General features: G+C 48.0%; 2 protein-coding genes across 4 annotated transcripts; one reads left to right on the top strand and one right to left on the bottom strand.

Moving 5' to 3' along the window:
• Nucleotides 1-10,102: 10,102 nt before the first annotated feature.
• On the top strand, nucleotides 10,103-20,411 carry CAMK1 (calcium/calmodulin dependent protein kinase I). Of its 2 annotated transcripts, none has more exons than XM_041764402.1 (12): nucleotides 10,103-10,251; nucleotides 12,331-12,445; nucleotides 14,078-14,209; nucleotides 15,493-15,567; nucleotides 15,653-15,791; nucleotides 16,591-16,717; nucleotides 16,812-16,887; nucleotides 17,587-17,699; nucleotides 18,289-18,367; nucleotides 18,464-18,551; nucleotides 19,902-20,019; nucleotides 20,128-20,411. In XM_041764402.1, the coding sequence occupies exons 2-12, from the start codon at nucleotides 12,363-12,365 to the stop codon at nucleotides 20,208-20,210; spliced, it is 1,113 nt and encodes a 370-aa protein (XP_041620336.1). In that variant the 5' UTR covers nucleotides 10,103-10,251; nucleotides 12,331-12,362; the 3' UTR covers nucleotides 20,211-20,411. The 2 variants fall into 2 exon arrangements, with proteins under 2 accessions (XP_041620336.1, XP_041620337.1); XM_041764403.1 differs by having other exon boundaries at nucleotides 10,119-10,247.
• Nucleotides 20,339-25,892, bottom strand: OGG1 (8-oxoguanine DNA glycosylase). Of its 2 annotated transcripts, none has more exons than XM_041764406.1 (7): nucleotides 25,561-25,892; nucleotides 24,718-24,916; nucleotides 23,971-24,150; nucleotides 22,159-22,340; nucleotides 21,172-21,322; nucleotides 20,986-21,035; nucleotides 20,339-20,669 (listed from the first exon to the last, which is right to left on the bottom strand). In XM_041764406.1, the coding sequence occupies exons 1-7, from the start codon at nucleotides 25,696-25,698 to the stop codon at nucleotides 20,583-20,585; spliced, it is 987 nt and encodes a 328-aa protein (XP_041620340.1). In that variant the 5' UTR covers nucleotides 25,699-25,892; the 3' UTR covers nucleotides 20,339-20,582. The 2 variants fall into 2 exon arrangements, with proteins under 2 accessions (XP_041620340.1, XP_041620339.1); XM_041764405.1 differs by having other exon boundaries at nucleotides 24,718-24,965; nucleotides 25,561-25,886.
• Nucleotides 25,893-26,352: the final 460 nt, after the last annotated feature.

Genomic DNA, 26,352 nt, shown 5'->3' with positions numbered 1-26,352 from the left:
AGAACCTGCCTGAGAATGAAGCCAATTCAGAAGAGCAGAGCCACGAGATGGGGAAGGAGATAAAGTCCTCATGATATAGCTGAAGCCTCATCCTCCTGGATCTCCCAATTACATCAGCCCACAAATACTTTTTTTTGGCTTAAGCTAGTTCCCCTTTGGAGTTTCATTTTTATCAACTAAAAAAAGGCTTGACTGATAAAAGTGGACTTCGGCAAAAAGAAGGCTGGAGTGCAGTTCTGAGAGGACAGCAGAGGCCCTGCCTCCCACTAGGTGCAGACAGAGCCTAGCCACTCAGAAAAGACATCTACACCTAATTTCATCAATGAATTTGATCAATGAATTAATGAAATTAAGTGCTCAGTATATGTTAGCTCTGTGCCAGGCACAGTTCTAAACTTGCTAAGTTACCAAATCTTCTCAGCTACCCCATTAGGTAGGTACTAGTAACATCCCATTCATAGGTGAGGAAACTGAGTCTTGGGTGATTATATACTTTGCTTGATCAAACAATTGTTAAGTGGTTGAGCCAAGATCCAAACAGTCTATCTTATTTACAGACAGAGCTCCTTTATTATGGAACTCATTGGGACCCCACCTCCTTACATCTCTATGAATGGTACTCCTAGGTTTGGGCACTGCATAACCTGTGCAGCCATACATGGCAGCTCTGCTTGCAGACCCTTGCTTCTGACTAACCATTCACTTCCATGTTCATTATTAAGCCAGACCATAAGAAAGGTAGGCATCATTGGTAGAGAGTTCCAGGAGCAGAGACAGTTGTGTGGAGGAAGTAGAATGAGAGTTGAGATCCCCAAATTAGGTAGAATTGTGAGAGAGGAAGGCAAGTATTAAAAATATAAGGAAGAACCTAGAGGCACCTGAGCAGCTCAGTTGGTTAAGCGTCTGACTCCTGATCTCAGCTCAGGTCTTGGTCTCAGGGTTGTAAGTTCAAGCCCTGTGCTGGGCTCCGTGTTGGGCGTGGAGCCTACTTAAAAAAACAAAACCAAAAACCTTGAAGCCTGAGTGGTGCTAATGCATTAGGGAAGAGACTTTCAAGGATCAGTTGAGAGACACTAGTTATTCTCTATTGCACACCTACTATCTGGATGTACTGTGCTGGGCTGTCTACTCTCATGTTTTATTTGATGCTCACCACACACCCACAAGGTAAGTAGAAATATTTCCACCCTGCAGAAGAGGACACTGAAGCTCAAAGAGTACAATGCCTTCTGAGATTACACAACGTTGGTTCAGGAACAGCTCAGCTAGCACCATCCCTGAGTCGACAACCACAGTTGGGCCAGGGAGTCCCTTTTTTTTTTTTTTTTTTTTGAAGATTTTATTTATCCATGAGAGACACAAAGAGAAAGGCAGAGACACAGGCAGAGGGAGAAGCAGGCTCCACACAGGGAGCCCAATGTGGGACTCAATCCTGCAACTCCAGGATCACACCCCGGGCTGAAGGCAGGGCTAAACCAATGAGCCACCCAGGCGTCCCTAGGGAGTCCCTTCTTTTTTTTTTTTTTTTTTTTAAGATTTTATTTATTTATTCATAGAGACAGAGAGGTAGAGACACAGGCAGAGGGAGAAGCAGGCATCATACAGAGAGCCTGATGTGGGACTCCATCCAGGGTCTCCAGGATCACACCCTGGACTGCAGGCGGCGCTAAACTGCGCCACCGGGGCTGCCCGGGAGTCCCTTCTTAAGGCCACATCCGTGTCTGCTGGAGTCGAAGGAGGCCTCCATTACAGGGTTTGGAGGAAGCTGGGTTCCCTGTGAGGAGGGGGAGAGTAGTTCCAGCACCTCAAGCCTACAATTCAATTTGAAATAACCCTGACACCTTATCACTAGTTTGGTGAAAAAACCTTTTGTGTCTTGGCCCTGAGAGGCATCCACCATCATTGTTTCTCCAGTGTCCCAAGTGTCTTATAACTGACTTTCAGAAACACCAGGATGCATTTAAGAATAGGGAGGATTGGGTGGAGGTTAAGCCCTGATGTCAGAAATGGGTCAGGAACTCAGCTGGGAACCCAGCGTGGGTCCCCAGCCCCTAACAACTCCTGAGCACTCTGGGGGTGAGGGGGTTGACTTGATGGATGCTGGGTCCCAGTTAACTCCTGTAAGAAGGAAATGATGGCTGGCAAAGGAACTTTGTGGCAACATGGTCAGAGGGTACATTCCCTTCCTGCTCTGGAGCTCAGGACACAATGGAGAAAACGAGACACAAATGAACCATAACTCACTTGTTCATGTACTAACTCACTTATCATTTCTTCTCTTCACTCACTTCCTTCTTTTATTCATTCCATCTACTTGCCTCCCTTTCCTCATTCATACTTTTGTTTCCTCACTCAGTGAGCCTGTTGCCATGGCTGAGAGCTCTGTAGTCACCTAAGGCTCCAGAAACAGGGAGACAGCTGGAAAGACAATCAAAACACAAGGCACTAAGAGGAATAATGGAAGAATGTACAAAGTCTGCAAGGACTCGGGAGCACAGAATGCTTTAATAACAGTTTAGAAGGTCAGGAAAAGCTTCAGGGAGGTTGTGGAAAGGAAGTTACCAGGCAGAAGACATTGCAGACAAAAGGAACAGTGAGGCACAGAGGTGTGAACAGCTGGCCTGCTTAGAGAGAGGTGAGAACATCACTGTGGCTGGAGCCCTAGGTGTGTGTGGGGGGAGGGGAAGGACAAATGATGAAGCTGGAAAGTAGGTTGAAACCAGGCTAGCTGTGAATGTCAGGTTAAGGAGCGTGGGCTTTATTCTCAAGGTCAGTGGTTTTCTAAGTGTGGTCCTTGAGAGGGTCTGGCTAGCTCAGTCAACAGAACATGTGACTCTTGATCTCAGGGTTGTGAGTTCGAGCCCCACATTGGGTGTAGAGATTACTTATAAATAAAATATTAAACAAAAAGAAGTGTGGTCCTTGGGCCAGCAGCAACAGGATCACCTAGCAACTTACTAAAGATGCAAAATCTTAGGTCCTAGACCTACTGAATCAGGAACTCTGGGATGGGGGATGGGCTCCAGTCATCTCTGTTTTAACATACTCTCCAGGTGACTCCTGATTCATATTAAAGTTTGAGAATCACTTTTGTACATAGTAGGGACTCAGGAGTGGTGTGTGAGCAGAGGAGTGCCCTAATAGCGCTCTGAATTGCGAAGCACCGTGATAGCACCATGGAAACCAGACTGATTAGAGGAGGTGAGAGTGAAATAGGGCAGACTGGAGTGCAATCATGTGCAAAGAAATACATCTGAGACGGTGGATGCTGCAGAAACTGGTAGATGTCCTCCAAAACCTGTTCTCCCTCAATAGTTAATAGAACCTCTGATTTTTAATGGGACATATGCCTCAAAGACTAAATACCCTAGCTTCTTTTGCAGTTAGGTGTGATCATGTAATGAAGTTTTGGCCAATAGGGTGTGAATGGAAGAAACATGTGTAACAATGAGGTCATGAGTCTCAAGGGGTATGCCTTCCATGTTCCCATTTGCCTCTGGCTGGGATGAGACATGGTGGCAAGCCATCCTGAAACATGTGGTCAGAGATAACCTCATGGGAACAATGAGCAACAAGGTAAGAAGAAGCCAGGATCCCTCTTACCTTATAGTCATCATAACAGCCTCAGACTACTGATGATGGCCAGATTGGTATACACTTCCATTTTATTTAAATCACAACTATTGGGGATCCCTGGGTGGCTCAGCAGTTTAGCGCCTGCCTTTGGTCCAGGACGTGATCCTGGAGTCCAAGGATCGAGTCTCACGTCAGGCTCCCTGCATGGAGCCTGCTTCAACCTCTGCCTGTGTCTCTGTGCCTCTCTCTCTCTCTCTGTCTCTCATGAATAAAAAAATAAAATATTTTTTAAAAATCACAACTATTTTGAGTGTCTATTAGGGAAACCAAATCTATATTTAAGCTGCAACAGTAGAACAAATACTCTCTTCAAAATGTACCCGATTCCTTCCTTTCTCTCCTCCCTCCCTCTCTGTTCTTTTTCTTCCTTCTTTCCTTACCTCCCTCCCTTCCTCTCTCCCTCCTTTGCTTGCTTGCTTTTTCTTTTTTCCCTTCTTTCCTTCCTCAAAAGAATTTTGAGAAAGCTTATAATTGAGGATGTGTACAGTGAATTTCATGAAATACAAATATAAAATTAATCCCATCAGGTTTAATGGAACTGCTGTCATTAAGCATCAGATTAGCTCTAAGCTTCCTGGAAGCCAAGACAAAATGGAGATAAGATGAAGTCTTAGAACATCCGGTATCAGAGAAAAGGGCATCTCCCAGTTTTCCTGACCAAAAGTTGCATAATTTCTCATGCTGGAGAAATTTCTCCACTGGATTCATATATTGATAATATTCTCCATAAATTTGACAGCAAGTGGAAATTGAGTTTCACACGGTGATTTCTTCCTTCCTTTCTTCTTTCTTTCTTTCTTTCTTTCTTTCTTTCTTTCTTTCTTTCTTTCTTTCTTTCTCTTTCTTTTCTTTTTTCTTTTCTTTCTCCCTCCCTCCTTCTTTCTTTCTTTCTTTCTTTCTTTCTTTCTTTCTTTCTTTCTTTCTTTCTTTCTTTCTTTCTTCTTTCTTAAGATTTTATTTATTTATTTATTCATTCATTCATTCATTCATTCATTCATTCATTCATTCATGAGAGACACGGAGAGGGAGAGAGGCAGAGACACAGGCAGAGGGAGAAGCAGGCTCCATGCAGGGAGCCCAAAGTGGGACTCGATCCCAGGTCTCCAGGATCACCCCCTGGGTCAAAGGCGACGCTAAACCACTGAGCCACCCAGACTGTCCAGCATTTTACATGAATTTTTGCATTTGTTCCTCTCAATAACTCTATGTCAGAGCAAGCAATACCATTACCCTGTTTTACAGATGAGGAAACTAGGATGCAGAAAGGGGAAGAGCCAGATCAGATAGCTGGTAGGGAACCAGTTTTGTAAGCCAGTTTTGTAGACTCTAGAGGCCCCATTCTAAGTGTCCCTCTCTGGGCCTGCCAGCACCACCACACACAAAATTATAGGTTGATTATCAGAGAAAAGCATAAGAATCATTGCCCTAGAATATGCCTGTGTTAGCCAAGAGAAATCAGTGAGACCTGGTAAATATTAGGGAGACCTCTGAACCTCCTGAGATGGGCTGCTCCTGACTAGAATGGAAGAGAAGTAGGGGTAGGCACCATGGGGGCAGACAGGAAACCCCAAATTTGGAGCTTGACTAGAACTCGTGGGGCTTCAAGAATGGAAGGAAAAGTAATATTTAAAGCAGCTGTTTCAAAAAAAAAAAAAAAAGCAGCTGTTTCAGGGTAGCCGATGTCTATAAAAGGAGACGAAAACTCCCCTCTTCTGTCTCATTTCTTACTGAGCATCTATTATGCAACAGGTACATGCTGAAAATTCAAGTGACAATGAAGGAACTAGCCTACTGGCTGAAAGTCACTTTCTGTCTCATTCTCAGAATAACCCCACAAAGTTTTAGGTATGCTTATCAATATGATTATGCCTGGTCATAGAAGAAGAAACTGAGGCTCAGAACAGTGAAATGATTTGTCCAAGGTCCCATAGCTGGTAAGGATTAGAGACTGAGTTTGAAGCCTGGTCTGTCATACCCCAAAGTTTCTTTTAATGTACCATCACTGTTTCAATAGTAGGACAGAAAAGAATTGGTGGATATGACATTTAAATCCATTCTATTTCTTTGTTGTTTTTTTAAAATAAAGCTTTAAAAACTGAACACCAAATTGGTACACTCCCACCATCTTTTGGCACTATATATATATAGTGCCTGGACTCTACTCCAGGATCAGACTCTGAGCCAAAGGCTCAAAGCCACCCAGGCATCCCTGGCATAAATTTTTTTTTAAGATTTTATTTATTTATTCATGATAGACATAGAGAGAGAGGCAGAGACACAGGCAGAGAGAGAAGCAGGCACCATGCCGGAGCCTGACGTGGGACTCGATCCCAGGACTCCAGGATCGTGCCCTGGGCCAAAGGCAGGCGCTAAACCGCTGAGCCACCCAGGGATCCCACTCTGTATAATTTTTTTTTTCCTGGCATAATTTTTAAAAAATTTTTTAAAAAGTGACTTTGTGAGGCACACCTGGGTAGCTCAGCGGTTGAGCATCTGCCTTTGGCTCAGAGCGTGATCCTGGAGTCCCGGGATCGAGTCCCACATCAGGCTCCCTGTGGGAAGTCTGCTTCTCCCTCTGCCTGTTTCTGACACTCTCTCTCCCTCTCTCTCTTTCTCTCTCTCGTGAATAAATAAATAAAATCTTAAAAAAATAAAAATGATTTTGTGATCATAAAGTTTGAGCATATTCAACAAAGTTGAGAGAATACAGACATATAGAGAGAAGTAGAAGAAAAAAACCAAAATCAGATAATTTGGGGGCCATTATTATCATTTGTGGTGTACCTCTCCACTCTTTGCTATGAATAATGAATGGTTTGTGTACCTGCTTAACATTATAAGTTTTTTTTTTTTCCTTTTATTAAGTAGGTTGTATTACTGTCAGTTTACCAACTGTGAAGTTTTACATCTCATAAGCATACCTTATGTTTTTAAATCATTCCTTCTTGGTGATTTCTTCTAAATTTTGCTGTTAGAAAAATATTTCTTCAAATATCTTGGGGCATATAGCTTTGTCTTAATTTAGGACTGTTTCCCTGAAATTAATTCCCAGAAGAGGAATGCCTGGGTCAAAGGCCTGGACATTATTTAAGCCCCTGATGCATATTGCCAAATGGCTTTCCAGAAGATTTTAGCAAGTCATTTTCCCACCAGAGATGTAGAAGCATCCATTGCTCACACTGACAACAGTCTTTGGTGTCAACAGTTTTTTAAACTTCAAAATTGAAAGGCTATAAATGGCCGTTTAGTTTGCACTGCTTTGATTACTTGTGAGGTAGAAAATGTTCCGTGTTTATTGTGTTTTGTCTCCAATGAGCAGTTTTGGGGTTCTTAGTCTGTTTGTGATCAATGTTAGGTTTTCTTCACATACTAGAAATATGAACCCATTGTGTATAAGACATTTCCCCAGTTTGAAGTGTGCCTTTTAATGCTGGATATGATTCTGGAGTAGGGTAGGGGTTTTTTGTTTGTTTCCAGCAATAGAAGTTAAAGAATGGTTTTTTTTTTTTTTGTAAATAACCATGTCCATCTTTTCCATAAGAATTCTTCCATATTTAGGGCACCTGGGTAGGTCCGTGGGTTAAGCATCTGATTTCAACTTAGGTCATGATCTCAGGTCTGGGATTGAGCCCTGCATTGGTCTCCCCAACTCAGCGGGGAGTCTACTTGTCTGTCTCCTTCTCCCTTTGCCCCTCCCCCTGCTCCTGCTCTCCCTCTCTCTCTCAAATAAAAATCTTAAAAAAAAAAAAGAATTTTTCCATTTTCTCTAATCTTAGAAAACCATTTGCCTGCCCTTCCAGTGTCAGGTTCAAGAACTGATGGAGATGTCTGAGCTGTTTTGTCATCTTTTTAATAACAAAGAGGAGGGATCCCTGGGTGGCGCAGTGGTTTGGCACCTGCCTTTGGCCCAGGGCGCGATCCTGGAGACCCGGGATCGAATCCCATATCAGGCTCCCGGTGCATGGAGCCTGCTTCTCCCTCCGCCTGTGTCTCTGCCTCTCTCTCTCTCTGTGACTATCATAAATAAAAAAAAAAAAAAAAATTTAATAACAAAGAGGAGAAGAGGATTATTTCCTTTTATCCTTCATATATTTGATTTTCTTTGACTTTTTGTTTTAGTAGCTTGAAAGATGCTCATTGAGGGTGGGGACTGTAGGAGGAAATGTGAATATGTATGTGTCCCAAAACGTCTGGAGGAATACGTACCAAAAATACTGATTATTCCTGATTGATGGGAGTGGGGCTGGGATGGATTTGTTATTCATGCCTGGCCAGCACCCTTATTTCCTTTTGGCAAGATATTCCTCTTCATCCCATGGTATGGCTGCCCATGACAGTACATTTGCCCCATATAGTATCCCATTTCCCTGGCAATAGTTTGTTTGGGGCCAAGCAGTAGGCATTTTGCTCTAGCAGACCTCATCAGAGTCCTTCCCTGAGACTGGTATATGAGACCCAGAGCCAAACTGGGTATGGTTCTCCTGCTGAGTTCATTTGGAAAGATGGGTCTACCTCACATCATGTTTTCTGCCAGGCAGAGAGATCACTCTGTAGAGGAAGGGAAGCCAACAGGCAGAGAAACTGAGGCAATGAGGCAAGGAGAGATGCAAGAAAGCAAATCCTATGAGTACTGTGTCTCCAGTTCCAGTCTCCAAGACCCTGATCCATGGTGTTTTTTGTTCAATCTTGCAGTCAGCTATTGTGAGCCACAGGTTCCTCTTCGGTAAAGCTGGCTTAGGTTGGGATTCTGTTACTTGGCAAGTGAAAGAATCTGATCAGATTTCTTATTTAATATCAGAAATATTTTTTTCAGAAATATTTTTTAAAAAGACAGAGAATGTGTTTGTTAGGAAAAAGAAAGTGTAAGTGCACCCAGACATGCTCAAAAGCCGGCAAAATGTAAAACAGAGCATAAAAGTTGTACAAGTCCTCAGGACAGAGGCCACCTTATCACCTTAGGAACGTTGTCAATGAGATAAGCAGGAATTTGCGGTCAAACAATTCTAGCTCAATAGGTGGGTGTAGGGGAGAGTAGGGGCTCAGCCCTGGGTAGGAAATGTGATTTTCCATGGACTAGGAAGTCTAAGATACTGAGATTCAGAGCAAGGAAATTGTCCCTTACTCCCTTGCCTCTGGATAAATCAGATGCCTTCTCTGAGCCTCAGATTACATTAAGTCTAACTCTCATATTTGAACCCTTACAATATTCCAGGCACGTTCACATTCATTATCTCACATTCCTGAGTTTCAGGAATTCTCAGGAGAATTCTAAGTTGGTCATCTATATTCTCATATTCGAGATGAAAAAACTGAGTCTCAGAGAGGTGAAGTGTGACTCAAATAAGCCAGTCTTTAAAGGCCTTCTAGGAACCTCAGCCATCATCCTCTCCATCTGTAAAATGGGCACATCCCTGACCTAGTTCCAAGGATAAGAGAGGTAAAAGTCAGTTGAAACTGAGTTGGGGTAAGCATTGCCCTTTTCCTTTGTCCCACTGGAAAATGCAGAAATTTGGGCAGTGGGAGGTGATGGAGGTGGAGTGGAGGTCACAGCAATGTGCCTTCTCTAATTGGCCCTAGTCAAGCCCCACCCTACTTCCTTTGAGCTGCTCCCCTCTCCCCCTGCACCAGATTTCTTCCCAAGGAAAACCTTGCGCAAGAGGACCTCGGTCAGGTCCCTTGGCCCCCTGCCTGCACCCCAGGAGCAGTTTGTGCTCCTCCCTTACCCCAAACCTGGCCCCTAGCCATCAGCCCCTGGCACTGACCCAGTCACATGGCACTTTGGTCTTTCTTTGGCTTGCTTCCTCCAGGATCCTGATTTAACTCTCCCTCCTCCCTTCCCCTCTCCATAGCAGTCCCTGGGGGCACCACACCTATTTTGAGGGGCAGGTGCAGGGCACTGGCCCAGGGACACTGCAGGGTCTACAGGTCTGTTTTCCTCCTGCCTGTCAACTGGGGCCGCCACCCTATAACTGCCTCCATTCTTTTCACTGTCTACTCTTGCTTTGCCCTTTCTCTACCCTCCCCCCCGCCCCCTTCAGTCTCCTGAGCCCTTTTGAGGGCCTAATTCCCTTCTGGGCCCTGGGGGGAAGGTGGGGAGACAGAGCCCAAGATCCCCAAGGGAGCTCCCAGAACTGGTCTGAAACTCCACAAACGACTGGTGGAACCGGCCAGACTCTGGCATCGCACAGACGTGGATTCGAATTGATTTTGCCTCTGACCAGCTGCTGATTTTGAACCCTTCGTCTCTCTGGGCCTCAGTTGTCCCCTCTGTGAAATGGGGGCCCCAGCAGAGAGGAAAGGAAGGAAGAGTCCAGAAGAGCTGACCCAAACTAGGGGGTTCCCCCTCAACTACCGTGCCCCTTCCCCAGCCCGGGAGCGCCGCGGAGCCTCCCCGTCCCTCGTCCCTCTGCCGCAGGCTCCTCCTCCACTGACATCAGAGCCGCAGGCGGGCGGAGGGGGCCAGCAGAGCCCGAGCCGAGCCCCAGCCAGAGAGCGGGCGGGCGAGCCAGGAGCGCAGCGGCGGCGGGCGGCGGGCGGCGGACGGCAACCGGCAGCCAGAGCTCGGCGCCAGCCACCTCGGGCCTCCCAGCCAGCCCCGCGGCGGGGCAGCCGTAGGTACAGCCCCGGGACCCATCCCGCCCATGCTCCGGGGCGCCCAGGAGGGGCGGCTAGGTCTCCCCAGTCCCTGGATACCCTCCCCCAAGGGTGGGAGTGGGTGCCGGGGCGGGCTGGACTCTGGATGGGCAGGGCAGGGTAGGGCAGGGCCTTTCTCTCCAGCCTCAGCCCCAGGCCCAGCAGGTGCCAGGCAGCCGGTGGGGAACTGAGTGGGTATTAGAGGAAGGTGGGGAGGGTGTGTGTGTGCGTGTTGTGTGTGTGCTGTGCGCCTGGGTTCAGCTGGGCCTGAATATGGAAGGACTTGGCATTTGGAGCTCTAGATATGTGGGGGCTGTGTTGGGGTGTGCTAATGTCTTAGCACAGGCAGGGCGGCTCAGATATGGAGTTGCCGTGTAAAGGTGTCCTTATGGGTGGGGATGTCTGGGAATCAGTGTTTCTGTTGCAGATGTGTCTAAGGTGCTGTGCATGCTGGTATCTGGCTCAAGAGCTGAGGCTATACGGTCATGTACTGAGGATGTTTGAAGTTAGGTGTGTAAGGAGTTGGGGTTCAATTTGGAGCACAGGAGCTTCTAGGGTGTACAGGATGAAGTCAGGTATGAGTGAATCTGGGATGTTCGGTACATAGGTGAGGAGTAGGGGTGTGTGTGTGTGTGAGAGAGAGAGAGAGAGAGAGAGAGAGATCTCATCTAAGCATGTGCAGATGTGTTTTGAGAGTGTAAGAGGGAACTGGGGGAGGGATGTTTGGGTATGAGGATATCTGGGGGGAGTGTGTGTTTGGACATGTGTGCTGATGTCTGGGTGTACATGTATGATCAGGTGTTGAGGTGTCTGTGTATGGAATGTACTGAACCTGAGGGCAGGTATTTTGGTTCAGGGGTGTGGGTGGAGCTTGTGGTGTGTCTGTGGACCCATGAGGGCTTGTATTTGCCAGGCCTCCAGGTGGGTTTTAAAACTTTGCCTCTAGAGCTTACCATCATGTCTCCTTTCCTAGAAGTTTCTGGCCCTGGGATGGGTGGGTGGCCAGGCTCCCCTGGGAACCAGGTCCCATCCAAGGAGTGGGATCTCACACCTTGACTCTACTCAGGACACCATCCCTCATTCTCCCACAAAGGAAACAGAAAGGGAAAGTGCCTTCCTTGAGGTCACACAGCATGCTGGGCTCTGAATGGGCTCTAGTCTGGCTGCCTATTGGAAAGGCCAGCTAAGAGAGACCACATCACAGTGGGGTTAACAAGCCCTCAGCAAGCTTAGCTAGACCCCAGCCAGTCATCATTTGGGCAACAATGGACCCAGTCCCTATCTATCACCAACCGCAGTCTCCTCATTCTCCATCTGATAAATGGGGAGAGAATGCCCAGCCTCCAGCTAGCAGAGGTCTCAGTGAAAATGGTACAGGCTGGATCAGGGTCAGAAGAAGCCAGGAGGAGACAGGCTGGGTGGTACCATTTCTCAGGCTTCTGGGACCCAAACAGGGAGCCAGGAGGGAGAGGGGGTATTGGGAGGCCTGGGGAGCTCCAGCTGTGGTTGCTGTTGCCATGGTAACAGTGTAGAAGGAGCTATTTAAAAACGTGGCTGAGATATTGCTGGAAGCCCAGGCTGCCGGAAACCTGATTTCCGAGAGTCTGGGTGGGAGAAGAAAGAGGAAGGAGAGGAGACACCCCAGCAATTCCCAGGGTGGGGCTGAGACATTGCTGGTTCTGGGACAGGGTGATGCTCCAGGACTGTGGGCTTCTACAAGCTGCTCTAGGGTCTTCTCTGCTGTCTTCCTGGGGGTCAGTGTCCTTCTGAGTGTTTGGATTTGGAGAGGGAGAAACTGGGAGGTAAGCTGGATAAATGAATGAACAAATGGTTGTGTTGAAAAAAGAACTCTGCTGCCACTTGAAGGATTTTCCTCTAGGCATGCAGATTTGTGGAACAAATGACTGGTAAATGTATGAATTTGCTGAATAACTTTGTCAAATGAATGAATCAAGGAATGAATACATGCAGGCTGAATGACTGAATGGGGCCTCAGTTGCCTAAGTTACAACATGGAAGGCTGGGCCCCATTGAGTCTTTTCCCTCCATTCCTCTTTTCAGGAGCCCTGGCTGTGGCCAGGGGGCAGTGGGTCATGCCGGGGGCAGTGGACGGCCCCAGCTGGAAGCAGGTGGAGGACATTAGGGACATTTACGACTTCCGCGATGTTCTGGGAACGTGAGTCTCAGGGCAGGCAAGGGGGGGTGGAGGGTGAGGCTGTCCCTGAACTGGGGCCTGGCTGCCTGGGGAGGCTGAGTCCAGGGTGGTACTTCCTCTGGTCACTTGATCACTGCTTCCTGTTTCCTATAGTCCGTGCCCCATGGTAGCCTTGCCATGGCCTGGTCCAGCCCATCTTTTCACTACTGGCTGACAGTGGGTGGAACAGAGGCTGCTCTTGGCTGCAGCTCTGGGTTCCTGTGAAAAGAATAAAATAGAGGAGGATGAAGGAGCCAGTTTTTCCAACTTTTGGCCAAGAGCTGTTCTTGGCCTAGGTTTAGGAACTGAAGCTGGGCATGGCTCTTTTCTCAGTGGGGGGAATCCAGAAATAACTCAAACCTAATCTCTGCCCCTCAAGTTGATCCTAAACATGTTCAGGGAACACACCCAGGGAAAATGCAACAGGGTTTATTATATGCTCCCATTAAAGTCAGGAATAAGGACTCTGTAGAGCCCAGAATGGTGGCTTCTGCCTAGGGGAACCCTTTCTGCAGAAGGAAGGAAGAGCATAAGCAAAGTCTGAGAAGCAGGTTATGTGTGGAAAGAGGTAAAGAATGGTAGAGCTCATAATCGGAGGCTGGGGGAAGAGTATAACAAGAGGCTGGGGGGAGACAACAGGTCTTGAAAGCTAAGCTATGGAGGTTGGACTTTATCTCATGAGCCATGTGAAGACATTTAAGACATCTTGGCAGGTTTGCAATCCAGAGTGGTCACTCTGGCCAAAGCATGGAGGGTAAATTGTGGAGGGACAAGACTAGAAACCAGCAATGAGGCTGCCACAGTCACTAGTTATTATGATGATTGAGATTTCAGCATGAAAGATACTTTTGACATATGACTTCCTCTTTTCCCAGGGAAAGCAAAAAGTCCTAGAAAGAATACTCCAGTAAATCTTCCTTATAGTTAACTTTAGTGCAAATGAATTTGTTCTTTTCTAAGAGCTTGTTGCAAAATATTGCTTCTCAAATTTTAGTGAGCGTACAAATTATCTGAGGATCTTGTTAAAATGCAGATTCTGATTTAGTGGGTCTGGGTTTGAGGCCTGAGATTCTACACTTCTAAAAAGTTGATGGTTCTTCAAATTAAATAAACCATGACTCAAATTGATTATAGCAGAAAAATAAATGAATCAATTATGCATAAATCAAAAAGCCCAGGGCATAAACTTCAGGAATGGCTGGATCCAGGGGCACACATGATGTTATCAGGAAATTGTCATCAGGAATTTCTTAGCTCTGATTTCCTTTGTGCTACCTTCATTCTCAAGCAGGCTTTTCTCAAGTGGTGGCAAAGAGAACCACTATTAGCTCCAGACTTGCATCTTACCAGCTTGGGAGGAAAGAGCAGCTCATTCTCAAAGTGCCAATGGCTTGCACACGACCCAGTTACTGTCCCCAGGGATAGACTACTCTGATTGGCCAGACCTGGGTCATGTGACCACTTCAAGGACCAGGGGGTGGAAGAGTGATGGAGGGAGGCTCATCCCACATTCTTGGTTCACAAGTGGTCACCTAACCCATAGGGGTATGGAGGAGGGGCTGAAGGGAAGCTAAGGTTCCAGTTCCCCTCCTCATGAATCCCCTCTCTCTGCAGGGGGGCCTTCTCAGAGGTAATCTTGGCAGAAGATAAGAGAACTCACAAGCTGGTGGCCATCAAATGCATCGCCAAGAAGGCTCTGGAGGGCAAGGAGGGCAGCATGGAGAATGAGATCGCTGTCCTGCACAAGTGCGTGGGCCATAGTGTGTCTGGCCTGGGTTGACCCTGCCTTGACTCCTCCCATTCTCTTCCCACCTCTGCTTTGGGCAAAGGGTTTAACCTGTGAGCCTCAAATTGCTCACTTACAAAGTGGGGTAATAATCTCTACCTGGTAGGGTTGTGGAGTGCATTAGAGATTTCTTTATTTCATGTGTCTGGTGCAACAGCTAACATGACAGATGTGATTGAAATGCCACTGCTTATTTACAGTGGTTTAATCTGTTCAGTCAGATCTAAAAGTCAGTCCTTGAATGTGGCTCAGAGCAATGTATCTCAACTGGTGCTATTGTAGACCTACCTCAAGTTCCCCCCTATATATTGAAGCCACTCAGGAAGTTAAAAAATGCCTGTCTCATGACCCCCTGACTAAATCAGTAACCAACTGGTCTATGATTTGCTCATACTGATGTGAACCCTGCTGCCCTCACTGGAAAGCTTATAGAGAAGCTTCACTTGCATCTTCTCCCCTGAACTTTCTAACTACCCTGGGCAGGGATGAAATGGTCATTTCCACTATTGGGTGGAGGAGGGGGACTGAGGCCCAGAGAGGGAAAGGGATTTGCCCAAGGTCACACAGCAACTTTGTGGCAGAGCCATGGCTTCCAACAAGCTCAGTCACCATCTTTGGTTCATTTATCAAGCATTCATTGTGTGTTAGACATTGTGCTGAGATTCTTACCTGCATTTTCTCACATGATTCTCACTCCAACTGTCTGAGGGAAGTACTATCGTTGGCTTCATATTACAGATGAGGAAACTGAAGCTTAATACTCAATGAATAAGTGAGCACTTACTCTACACCAGGTGTAGGAGGAACAGTGGTAAGATAAAGCTCCTGGTATCCTGGAGTTGGCGTTCCGGTGGCAGAGGCTGACCAACTTATAAACACAGGAATATTTTAAAATCATATATTGATCAGTGCTGCGAGGTAAAAAAGATTTGCCCCCGAATAACACAGTAGAGGCAGGTGAGACCCAGGTCTGTCCGAAGCCAGAGCCCACTGTTTTATTTATTTCTATTTTATTTATTTATTTCTATTTTATTTATTTATTTCTATTTCTATTTTATTTATTTGGAAGGTTCGCTCCTACCTTCCATTACATCATAATAAATTATGGTAAATCAGGTTTACCTTTTGGGACTCAGAGCTCTGCTCTGTCCTGCCCGGACAGGGCATTGCATTGGTGGTTCTTCGAGGTGAGCATAGGAAGATGGCTGCCCTCAGCTCTGAACTACCTCATTTCTCCTTTCAGGATCAAGCACCCCAACATTGTAGCCCTGGATGACATCTATGAGAGTGGGGGCCACCTCTACCTCATCATGCAGCTGTGAGTGGCCTCACCCCTTGCTCACACCTCTCCCTGCCACCCCTCCCTACCCTCTGTGGCCAGAGTGTCCTGTCCCCGGCTGCAGGGTGTCTGGTGGGGAGCTGTTTGACCGCATCGTAGAGAAAGGCTTCTACACAGAGCGGGATGCCAGTCGCCTCATCTTCCAGGTGCTGGATGCTGTCAAGTACCTGCACGACCTTGGCATCGTACACCGAGACCTCAAGGTGGGGTGTGAGTGTGTGTGAGCTGGGGTGCCAGATGGGGCCTCCACAAACCCCTCACTGTGCAGCCTGGGGCAACTCTTATCCCCTCCCCGAGCCTTGGCTTCCTATCTGCAAAGTGTACCTGTAAAGCCTAAACTGCCTCTGCCCATTCTAGTTTGGACACTCAAATGGATACAAAGGTGAATGGTGCTGATATTTTATCCAATAATGAATAGATCTTTTTCTGCTAATAAAAGTCCCCCTTGCTCTTTGTAGAAAACTTGAAGGGGACAGAAAAACATAAAGAAGCCAGAAACCCCTGAAGTCCTATACCTCAGTGACTAGGATGGGTTCACATTTTGTAGTACATCTCCTTAGGTCCAGAAGAGGGCTGGGGTGAGATAGTTCTGGGCTGGAATTCTGTCCATGCTACTCCCTAATTGTAGTTTCTTAGGCAAGTCACTTTGCCTCGAAAGGCATCTGTTTTCCTCATCTGTAAAGTGGGATTATTCAGACTGGCCTGACAGGGATGTGGTAAGAATGCTGGCACACAGTAGGTGCTCAACAATTTTTTAGGGTTTCATAATACAAACCTGAAGTTTATAGAAAATTCCCTCTCACATTCTGGAGGCCCTTGTCTTTTCTGGTACTTTTAACCTTCTTGAGAACTTCCTTGAGTTTCTTGTGCCTTCAACCAAGATGGCAGCCATGAAGCCACAGTGGCTTTGGGAGGCTCAGTTTCTGAGGGGTGTTAGGGGAGGCAGAAGGTCCTGCCAACCTCTGGCCATCTCTGCCTCTTTTTTACCCTCCGCCTTCCAAGCCAGAGAATCTGTTGTACTATAGCCTGGATGAAGACTCCAAGATCATGATCTCTGACTTTGGCCTCTCCAAGATGGAGGACCCTGGCAGTGTGCTCTCCACAGCCTGTGGAACCCCAGGATATGTGGGTATGGAGCACCCTGGGCTAGGGCCATGGGTAGGGGAGGAATGGGGAGCTGCAGGGCAGAGATTTGTCACCACTATTTGCCTTTCCCTCCATAGCCCCTGAGGTCCTGGCCCAGAAGCCCTACAGCAAGGCAGTAGATTGTTGGTCCATTGGGGTCATCGCCTACATTCTGTGAGTGGGGGCTTGGCCATTGGGGCGTGTGTGGCTCCAACGTTCTCTTCTCCCCTACTTTGCTTTCTTCCTCCTCTCTGCTATTTCTTCCTTCCTGCTATCTATGTTTATATCTACCCATTAATGGCTTAAGCTTACTTCATTCAATTCATACTGTTTCTGGCACTGTGCTAAGCACTGAGGATTTAGCAAAGAACAAAACAAAGTGCCTGCCCTTAGGGAGCAAAACCACTAGTAGGGGAGATAGACAATAAACAAGTAAATAAATCTATAAAATAATGCTAGGTAGTAGAATACTATGAAGAAAAATCAAGCAGGGTAGGGAGATGGGGATGGATGCCATTTTAGATAAGAAAGTCAGGAAAGTCCTTTCTTAGGAGGCAACATTGGAATAGCATCCTGAATGAAGTGAGGGAGTCAGACATTCAAGGTGTGGGGGAAGAATGGTTTAGGCAGAAGGAAGAGCAAGTGCAAAGGCCCTGAGGAAGGAAAGATGGTAGCAAATTGAGGAACAGAAAGGCCAGTGTAGCTGGACAGGGATGAAAAAATCAGAGAGGGTCAGATTTCCATTTTCCCTCTTTGTAAAAGGGGGACCTCCTTCCTATGGGTGCTACTTGACCCAAGATCGCGCCAAAGCTCCATCCTGGAGCCAATGGGTGCCCTGAAAGTGGATATGAGGATGAGTTTCTCCCTGCCCAGGCTCTGCGGTTACCCCCCCTTCTATGACGAGAATGATGCCAAACTCTTTGAACAGATTTTGAAGGCCGAGTACGAATTTGACTCTCCTTACTGGGACGACATCTCTGATTCTGGTATTTGAGGCTTTGCCTTCTTCCCCTGGGCCCTACCTCTGGTGCCTTTCTCAGCTGCTTTGGGGTCTCTTCACTGCTTGCCTTGGTCACATTCCCCAGCCCCAAACTAAGAGCTGTCTTTGAGACTAGACATCCCACCCCAGGTGCTTCCCTCTGCCTGGCCTCCAGTCTGAGAAGCTTGTAGGCATGCATTCATTCAGCCTTCAAAAATAGGATTTTTGAAAATACCTCACCTGTGGACTTCTTAATGCCTGAAACACTGCCATAAAGGTTTTCATCTGTCCTTTCGTGCCTCCTATTAGGAGGCAAACCCGTGAAGCCATTATCAGGCACTTAAACATCAGTGTGAATGCACTGAGTAGAACGAAGAACAAGTTTTTCATAAGGGAAAACGGAGAGAGCTGGAAGGCTGGGGTGGGCAGAGGGCTTAGAGAAAGAGTACAGGTGGGATCGGGTGGTGCATGGACAAATCTGGCCTCTCGTCTTGCTTAAGTGCCAGGCCAGACCTGAGGGGGTGGGTTTTGTCTTTGGGGGTGTCCACAGGCACCACCATGCTGTTTCTGTTTTTGCTTTTGTCTTGGGGGTTTAGCCAAAGACTTCATCCAGCACTTGATGGAGAAGGATCCAGAGAAGAGGTTCACCTGTGAACAGGCCTTGCAGCACCCGTGGTGAGAGCTCCCACAAGCTGCAAGCTGGGGTGGGGTCCGGGGCCCTCAAGCCTGTTTCTGCCTTCACAGACAACCCTCCACACACCCCCATTCTAGGATTGCAGGAGATACGGCTCTGGATAAGAATATTCACCAGTCCGTGAGTGAGCAGATCAAGAAGAACTTTGCCAAGAGCAAGTGGAAGGTGAGCCCACATCCCTAGTCCTGGGTCTCAGCATCCTCAGGCCTCCTCCCCACCACACTCCAGACCTCAGCCCCCACAGCACCTATCATCAAGTCAAGCACACAGTAACTGCTCAGGGATGCTTACTGAAGAATCTCATTCACTCATTCATTCAACACTCCCTGACACCTACCCTACCCCAGTGACAGTCCAAGTCTAGAGGGAGAACAGTATAATTCTTACAGACATCTACTCTAATCTATGAGGTCCTGGAAGGGATGGATGTAGGGTTGCTGATGGCCTGACAGACCTATTCGACCTGACAGCTGAGTGGGAATTAGCCAGGTACAGCAGAATCATGTCTGAGGCATAGGGAACTGGTATGCAGAAGGTCAGGGGCAAGAGAAAGAGTGTGGCCACTCAGGAAAGTGCAAGTGTTCAGTAAGCCAGGATGGACTGGAGGGGCTGCAGGGCAGGAACCCAGACTGGAAATGCAGGTAGAGGCCTCAAGTGCCACAGTGGAGAACGGACTCAGTCCTGAAGATAATGGGGGAGCCCCAGAAGGATTTTCAGCAGTAATCTGCCTTCCAGAAAGGGCTCTCAGAGTGCAGAGGGAGGCATGGACTTAAGGCTGGGAGACCCTTTCTGAGGCTATGGTAGAGATGTGGGCAGATGGTGAGGGCTTAGACCAGAGAATAGCAGATGGCTTAGGAGTCCTTTAGGATGTAGAAATGACAAGAAGTGATGGTAGAAGAGACATTGGCAGAGAGAGGCGGGCGATCAAGGGGTGGCCTAATATCTTGGTTAGGGAAATGGTGAATGGTGGTATTATCACTGAGATGGGGATTCCAGGGGCACATACTTAGGGGGGGTGATGATTTTGGTTTTGAGGGATATGCAGGATACCTCTGTGGATATGTTGAAGAGAAAATGATACACACACATCTGGGCAAGTAATTTAACCTCTCTGTGCCTCAGTTTTCTCCTATGGCAATGGTGACACTAACATTGCCTACCTCAAAGACCTCTGTGAAGATTAAATGAATTGCTAAATAAAGTGCTTAGAACAGTGCCTGACATATAATGTTGTATTAAGGGTTTGCAATGATGTGAATATGAATCAATTATACATAAAGGGCTATATATACTTGTTCATATATGTATATATATATGCATATATGCATATATGTTTGTATGAATATATAATATGGCTGTATGTCATTTAATAAAGCCTGGTAGTGGTTTCAGGGAAGTCTTAGGGGATCAACCAATAACACCTGAATGAAAATAATAAAACCACTGTAAGAATCCCCCAGTAGACCTGTCACATGATCTCCCACTCTCAAAAGTCCATTCTCCTTCTCCCCACAGCAAGCTTTCAATGCCACGGCCGTGGTGCGGCATATGAGGAAGCTCCAGCTGGGCACCAGTCAGGAGGGGCAGGGACCGACGGCAAGCCACGGGGAGCTGCTGACACCAGCAGCTGGGGGTGAGGACCAGTGCTCTGTGGAAGGGCATAAGTGGTCCCTGAAGAGGCATCCAGGCTGGAGTGGAGGGTCTGCTCCTGCAGCCAACTCTGTTCTCTCTCCCCATGTAGGGCCAGCGGCTGGCTGCTGCTGTCGAGATGGCTGCGTGGAGCCGGGCCCAGAACTGTCCCCTACGCTGCCCCCGAAGTTCTAGGGCCCTAGATTCAGGGTCCGACCCCTTTGTGTGGGAGCGGTTGGGGCAGCCTGCTCCCCTTCCCTCCCCAAATTGGAGAGTTACCCTGCTCCACTGCCTCCCCACCCCTTTCCCTATCACTCCTTCACTGCATTTTCCATACAAATGTTTCTATTTTATTGTTCTTTCTTGTAATAAAGGGAAGAGATAAAAACATAGGTAGCGCCGTCTCCCCAGATAATCCTCACCCCACATTGCTGTGCAAACTGCTTCATTTGAGTGGACCCGGCCTCTGAGGTAGTTGCAGGAAGCTCCCTTCCCAGCAAGAGGCTGGATGGCAGAGGGAAGTTGGGAAAGGTACTTGGGGAAATCCCTTTGTCCAGTGTCCCCCACCTAGCTTTCTAGGTCTGTAGATCTCCTGCGCTTTGCTGATGGCTCCTGAGCTCGATGGGGTTGGCGCAGGTCAGCACTGAACAGGACCTGGGGGCAGAGGAATGGATAATGTGTGAGGTCAGGGTATACGGGGTCAGAGCTGGTAGGGCTGGTGGCAGTGTGGAGAGATACAAGACTTCAGGGGGAGCAGGGTTGGGGCAAGGAGCGTCCACTAGAGTCAGGGCTGGGATGGGTGAAGAGTCCTGTAGGACCACCTGGAATAGTGGTGGTGGTGGAGGAGTGGACTGAGTCAGGGCTGAGGAGGAGGAGTCCTAAGGAGTCTGGGCCAGATGAAGAGGAGGAGGAGGAGGAGGAGGAGGAGGAGGAGGAGGAGGAGGAGGAGCAGAAGCTTCAGTATACTTACTGCTTGGGCCCAGCCAGCATAAGGTCCCCACAGACTCCGGAAAAAGTTTCCTACACCAGAAGTGATAAGGCAAAATTAATTGGCCCTCCTATTCCCAGTCCACAGGAGTGGGATTTTGTGGAGAGGTGTGAAAACTTTTTACCACCTCAGCCCACTAGCAGCCCCAGCATCCCACTCTCTCCTTACCCAGTTCCTTGTTAGTCTGGGGGCTTGGACCCTTGGCCTGGGATGTGCTGGGGTGCCAGCTATAGTCACGCTGGGCAATCTGCCACACGTGGACATCCACGGGCACGGCCTGGGGCTTGTCTAGGGCCATCAAGCAGATGCAGTCAGCCACCTTTGAGAGAAAAAGAGTGAGCCACGGAGGAGGAATGATAGGATCCAGCCAGTATCCTGCTTCTGGTCCCAAAGCTGGCTGTTTCCTTCTCCACTCTGAGGTTACTATTATTTTATATTCTCCATCAATATATACCCTCTTGTAATAGCTTTAAAAATAGCTATGATGAGAGTTCTACTGCGTGAACATCTACGTGGGCCAGGTTCTCATCATAACCTGGAAGAAGACAGTACTATATCCATTCTACAAACAAGAAAATGGAGGTTCAGAAAGGCGAAGGGACTTGGCCAAGGTTACATGGCCAGGAAGAGGTAGAACCCAGATTTACTGTTAGGCTGAAGTTCAGAGTCTATTAAAAAAGTTTTTTAAACAAAAATTCATTTTTTAAACTACAGAGAAGTATAAAGAAGGAAATAAATGGCCAATTCCCAATCATCTTACTGCTAGCAAACCTTGTTGATACTAAACAAAAACTCTTATAAGTACAGGTAATTTCAAGATAAGAACATGAAAAGGGGAAACATCTTTCCATTTGTCTTCCCAAAGGTAACCAGTATTAAGTTTCCTAGGATTCTTTCTGGAAATTTCTGCATAAATATACCAGTGTATATGTGCACCTGAACAAATGACCTTTTAAAAAAATACACTCATGGGACAATGTTCTCTATACTATTTCTGAAATTTGCACTTTCTCTAGTAAAACACCTGCTCATATCCTTTCTATTCTTGCTCTGCCTCCAGAAGCCCAGCATGTACCAGCTCTCAGGCCTGCCTTATCTCCTCTGCTGCTCTCTGCATGGGTGATAAGGGTAGCTCCTATCCCTCTGGGACCTCACCTTGGTGCCCACCCCGGGCAAGGTGCACAGGGCCTTGTGGGCCTCCTCGTAGGGGGCCTTGCGCAGCTGCTGCAGCCAGGGCAGCCCGCCCTGTTCTTCTAGGATGGCTCGGGCACTGGCACTCACGTAGCGGGCACGGTACCCCAGGCCCAGCTTCCTGAGCTGAGCCTCTACTTCTGGCCCTGTTGGGGGTACAGAGGGTAGGATTCAGGCATCTTCAAATACTTCTTATCTTCAAGCTAGTGTGTGAACCCTCTTCCCCATAGGAATGCTTTTCCTAAGCACCCCTCTCCCACCTCATCACCCCCTGGGAGGCCCCAGGACACTTACAGGTGCAAAGGAAAGGGTTCAAACTTGGGTTCTACCCCTCTACAAATGTTTTCTGAGCACCTACCACCCAGTTTTGGGTACTAGAAGAGGGACTGAGAAGGACACGCTGCCCTGGAGGAACTTTCTAAAGTACATTCACGTCCATAACCTCAAATAATAACCATAATAACAATGATAGCTTCTATTATCAAGTGCTGGGTATCTTGTGCTGAAAAAGTGCTTTAGGTATATTATCACACTTTTTTCAAGGACCCTGATAACAATACCGTTATTTAGGTTAATAACTTGTTCAAGAGGGGTATCTGGGTGGCTCAGTCGGGTTGAGCATTTGCCTTCTGCTCAGGCCATGGTCTTGGGGTCCTGGGATCATGGGGCTCCCTGCTCAGCAGGGAGTCTGCTTCTCTTTCTCTCTCTCTCTCTCCCCCCCCTGCTTGTGTTTGCTCTCTCTCCTGCTCAAATAAATAAAATCTTAAAAAAAATTTTTTTAAATAAATAAATAAATAAATAAATAATAAATTAGAAAAAAAAAAATAACTTGCTCAAGAAAGGACATGGGATCTTGCACCCAGGTCTGGGAAACCAAAGCCCCTACTCTTAGACCATTAGAGTACCCTACCTCATGACTGCTTTGCTCACCACTCAAATCCTTCTGGATAGAAAGGATTATTCCCATCCTACAAACAAGGGAAGCTTGAATAGGTAAATCAATTCTTTTGGTCTTATAACTACTAAACTGGGGGCTGAGGCCCATGACTGGGTTTCTATTTTTTCCCCCCAAGACTGAGTTTCTAAGTACCAAAAACATTTTCTTTTCTCTAGGTGGTGTATCTCCTTGCTCTGTGGTCCCTAAGCACTTCTCCTAGCTTTATTCTCACATCTGCCAACTGATATACTTGCCTCTGTAAAATACTCGCCTTACAGAGCTGCTATGAAGAACACTTATGTTCTTGAATGCAAAATTGTTGGGTTCACTGTAGAGATAGCAACTTAAATTTTTTGCATAATTCCTGGATGTCAAACACTGCCCTAGGTGCAGGATGTGTATTTCTTTACTTCACCCTTGTGGCAACTGATAGGTAGGTGTCATTATTATCCTGTTCCACAGATGAAGAAACTGACACAGAGAGACTAAATAATGTGCTCAAGGTCATATAGTTAGACGCCAAGTGCCAAAGGTAGAATTCAGACAGACCTAGGCAGTTTTCTCCAGAATGAGTGCTCTTAACCCCAAAGTACTGTATACCATATACAGTTGGTTTTTTTGCCGAAGCATTGAACTCCTGGGGTATGAAGCAAAGACTGGCGAGGTGCTGACATTTCAGGGACATATGGGGACAATGAGGTGAGGCTGATCAGACCAGGCAAGGTGGTTCTGGAGGAGGACAGTGGGAGGGCAGGAAGCTTTGAGATGGGAGATGGTCCAGGGAAGAACTGAAGAGACCCTGAATGCTACTGGAGGGTCTGAGGGACCCATCTACTCACCAGCCAGGGCCTGCAGGCTGGGGAAGCCATGGTAGGTGACATCATCAAGCTGAATGAGCTGAGGTCCGAAGGCCTGGCAGAGCCGTTCTACCATGCCAGTGATGCGAGCAATGTTGTTGTTGGAGGAACAGATGAAGGAGAAAAGGCACTCGATGGGGTCCTGTTGCAGGAGTCGCACACCTGGGGACCAGAAAGGTAGAGGATAGGATACAGACCTAGTGTCAGGAGTGGCCTCTTTCCACCCTCAGATCCTGGGCACCAAAGATCTAGAAGGATCCCTGGGGAATGAGGGACTGAGATGTCAGAGAAGGCAATACCAAAGTTCTCATTCCTCATGGCATTGGTGAGGTCTGGGCTATCATTACATTCCACAGACATAGAAACCACAATGTAAACACTATGAGGATGGGGGTTTGTGTCTGTTTTGTTCACTGATATATTCCCAATCACATAGCAGATGTTCTATAAATATTTACAGAATGAATGACGTCACCTGCCCCAGATCACACAGCCAGGATTTGGTTCACTATCCTGTCAGTACATTCTGGTAATCAGCAGAACAATAATAATAGTAATAATAATTACTATGTGTCAGGCCCTATTCTAAGCGAAACTTTAGACGTATTAGCTCCTTTAATCCTCATAAAATTCTATGAGGTGGGTATAATACCCATTTTACAGATGGTGAAACTGTAAATTTAATCAAATTACAAGAACTCCGATCCCTGCCCCAATCCTTGAATTCACCTTGGAATTTCTGTGAAACCTCTTGGAAGTGGGGGTCTGCAGAACTCCAATGGTGATATAGTTGAGCCAGGCTGACATCCAGCTGGAAGTACTGGTGCACAGTCTTTAGCTCTTCTGGTGTGGGTCTGCCAACCCATCCGTTGTCGTCTCGGTACACAGTACAGTAGAGCTCCTCCTCAGTCTGGGTCAATGTCCATACCTGGTTCGCCAGCACGCCAGTCCAGTGTGCAGGGTCTTGCTCCCTCCACCTGAGCCCCCAGGCACACAGCAGCCTTGGCACTCAGTTTTCCTTCTTGCACTCTTTGGGGCCCTCCCACCCTACCATAACTCCTCAGAACACCGCACTGGCTTTTTTTTTTTTTTTTTCTAATAATGTAGGCTCCACGCCCAGCGTGGAGCCCAATGCTGAGCTTGAACTCACGACCCTGAGATCAAGACTTGAATAGAGATCAAGAATCAGATGGTTGGGATCCCTGGGTGGCGCAGCGGTTTGGCGCCTGCCTTTGGCCCAGAGCGCGATCCTGGAGACCCGGGATCGAATCCCACATCGGGCTCCCAGTGCATGAAGCCTGCTTCTCCCTCTGCCTGTGTCTCTGCCTCTCTCTCTCTGTCTCTCTGTGACTATCATAAAAAAAAAAAAAAAAAAGAATCGGATGGTTAATCGACTCAGCCACTCAGGCGTCCCTGCACCGGCTTTTTACCTCCACTTTGTAAAGGAGGTAAGTAAACAGGCTCACTACCCGTGCCACAGTTTCCTCTTCTGTACCCTGAGGTTTCCTCCATCACCCTCATCCTTTACTCTAGACCTACAGTGTCGAGGGGCCCGGAGTCGGGGTCACTCACCGGAAGGACTGTCCGGAAGCCAGAACCAGGTCCAGGCGCAGCTCTGAGCGTGGACAGGGGATGGAGGCCCACAGGGCCGGGAAAGAGGCTAGAGTGCGATGTCCCATGCTGCACAGCACCGGGCAGCGAGCTAACCATTCCACGCTAGGCTCCGCCTCACAATCGCCCCGCCCACTCGGTACCCGAGTTCTTTTGCCACAAACCACGCCCAGGCAGACCCCTTAGGGCCTCGCCCACCAAGCCCTTGCCCCTGAAAGTTTACGTAAGGCCCGCCCAGTTTCATTTAATTCCTCCACTCCCCGCAGGCCCCGCCCCTCAAGGCCTCCTGAGCCCCGCCCCTCCGCCCCCTCCTCCTTACAGATCCTCCCCGGGCCCCGCCTCCCGGCGCGCACCCGCCCGGGCTCCCAGCTGCCGACTTAGGGAGCGCGAGCAAACGCACTCTTCCGGCTTCTCCGGGGGGCGGACTCGCTCTCACCGGAAGTAGGACTCAGGCCTGGCTTATTGGGTCCCGAGGTAGCCAATCCGCGGAGAAGTAAGAGGCGCCAATGAGAATAGGGTGTGGCGGCGGGTGGGCGGGTCCCTCCGGGGCGCCGCAGCGGTTGGCGCGCGCTGGGCTCGCCGCCCGCTGTCGGCCTCTCCTCCGGGGCTGCCTGCGCTCGGCACGCCGGGGTGTCCAATCCCCGCGCCCCGCGGACCGGCCGCAGAATGCGCCCTCGGGCTCCAGTCCTTACGGCCTGACCTCAGAGCCCCGGAGTTCCTCAGGGCTTGCCCGCCCGCGGAACCAAAGCCTGT

The sequence above is a fragment of the Vulpes lagopus genome, chromosome 7, assembly GCF_018345385.1.
Source record: "Vulpes lagopus strain Blue_001 chromosome 7, ASM1834538v1, whole genome shotgun sequence".
Taxonomy (NCBI): domain Eukaryota; kingdom Metazoa; phylum Chordata; class Mammalia; order Carnivora; family Canidae; genus Vulpes; species Vulpes lagopus.
The sequence above is the reverse complement of the archived record's forward strand: the minus strand, read 5'-3'. Positions and strand labels throughout refer to the sequence as shown.

Coding starts and splice junctions, on each gene's coding strand:
- CAMK1 (XM_041764402.1), top strand. CDS start 12,363: ATGCCGGGGGCAGTGGACGGCCCCAGCTGGAAGCAGGTGGAGGACATT. Junction 15,568..15,652: donor CTCTACCTCATCATGCAGCT/GTGAGTGGCCTC, acceptor CCCCGGCTGCAG/GGTGTCTGGTGGGGAGCTGT. Junction 18,552..19,901: donor TTGCCAAGAGCAAGTGGAAG/GTGAGCCCACAT, acceptor TTCTCCCCACAG/CAAGCTTTCAATGCCACGGC.
- OGG1 (XM_041764405.1), bottom strand. CDS start 25,667: ATGGGACATCGCACTCTAGCCTCTTTCCCGGCCCTGTGGGCCTCCATC. Junction 22,341..23,970: donor CAGCCTGCAGGCCCTGGCTG/GTGAGTAGATGG, acceptor TACCCCCAACAG/GGCCAGAAGTAGAGGCTCAG. Junction 21,323..22,158: donor TGCCCGGGGTGGGCACCAAG/GTGAGGTCCCAG, acceptor TTTCTCTCAAAG/GTGGCTGACTGCATCTGCTT.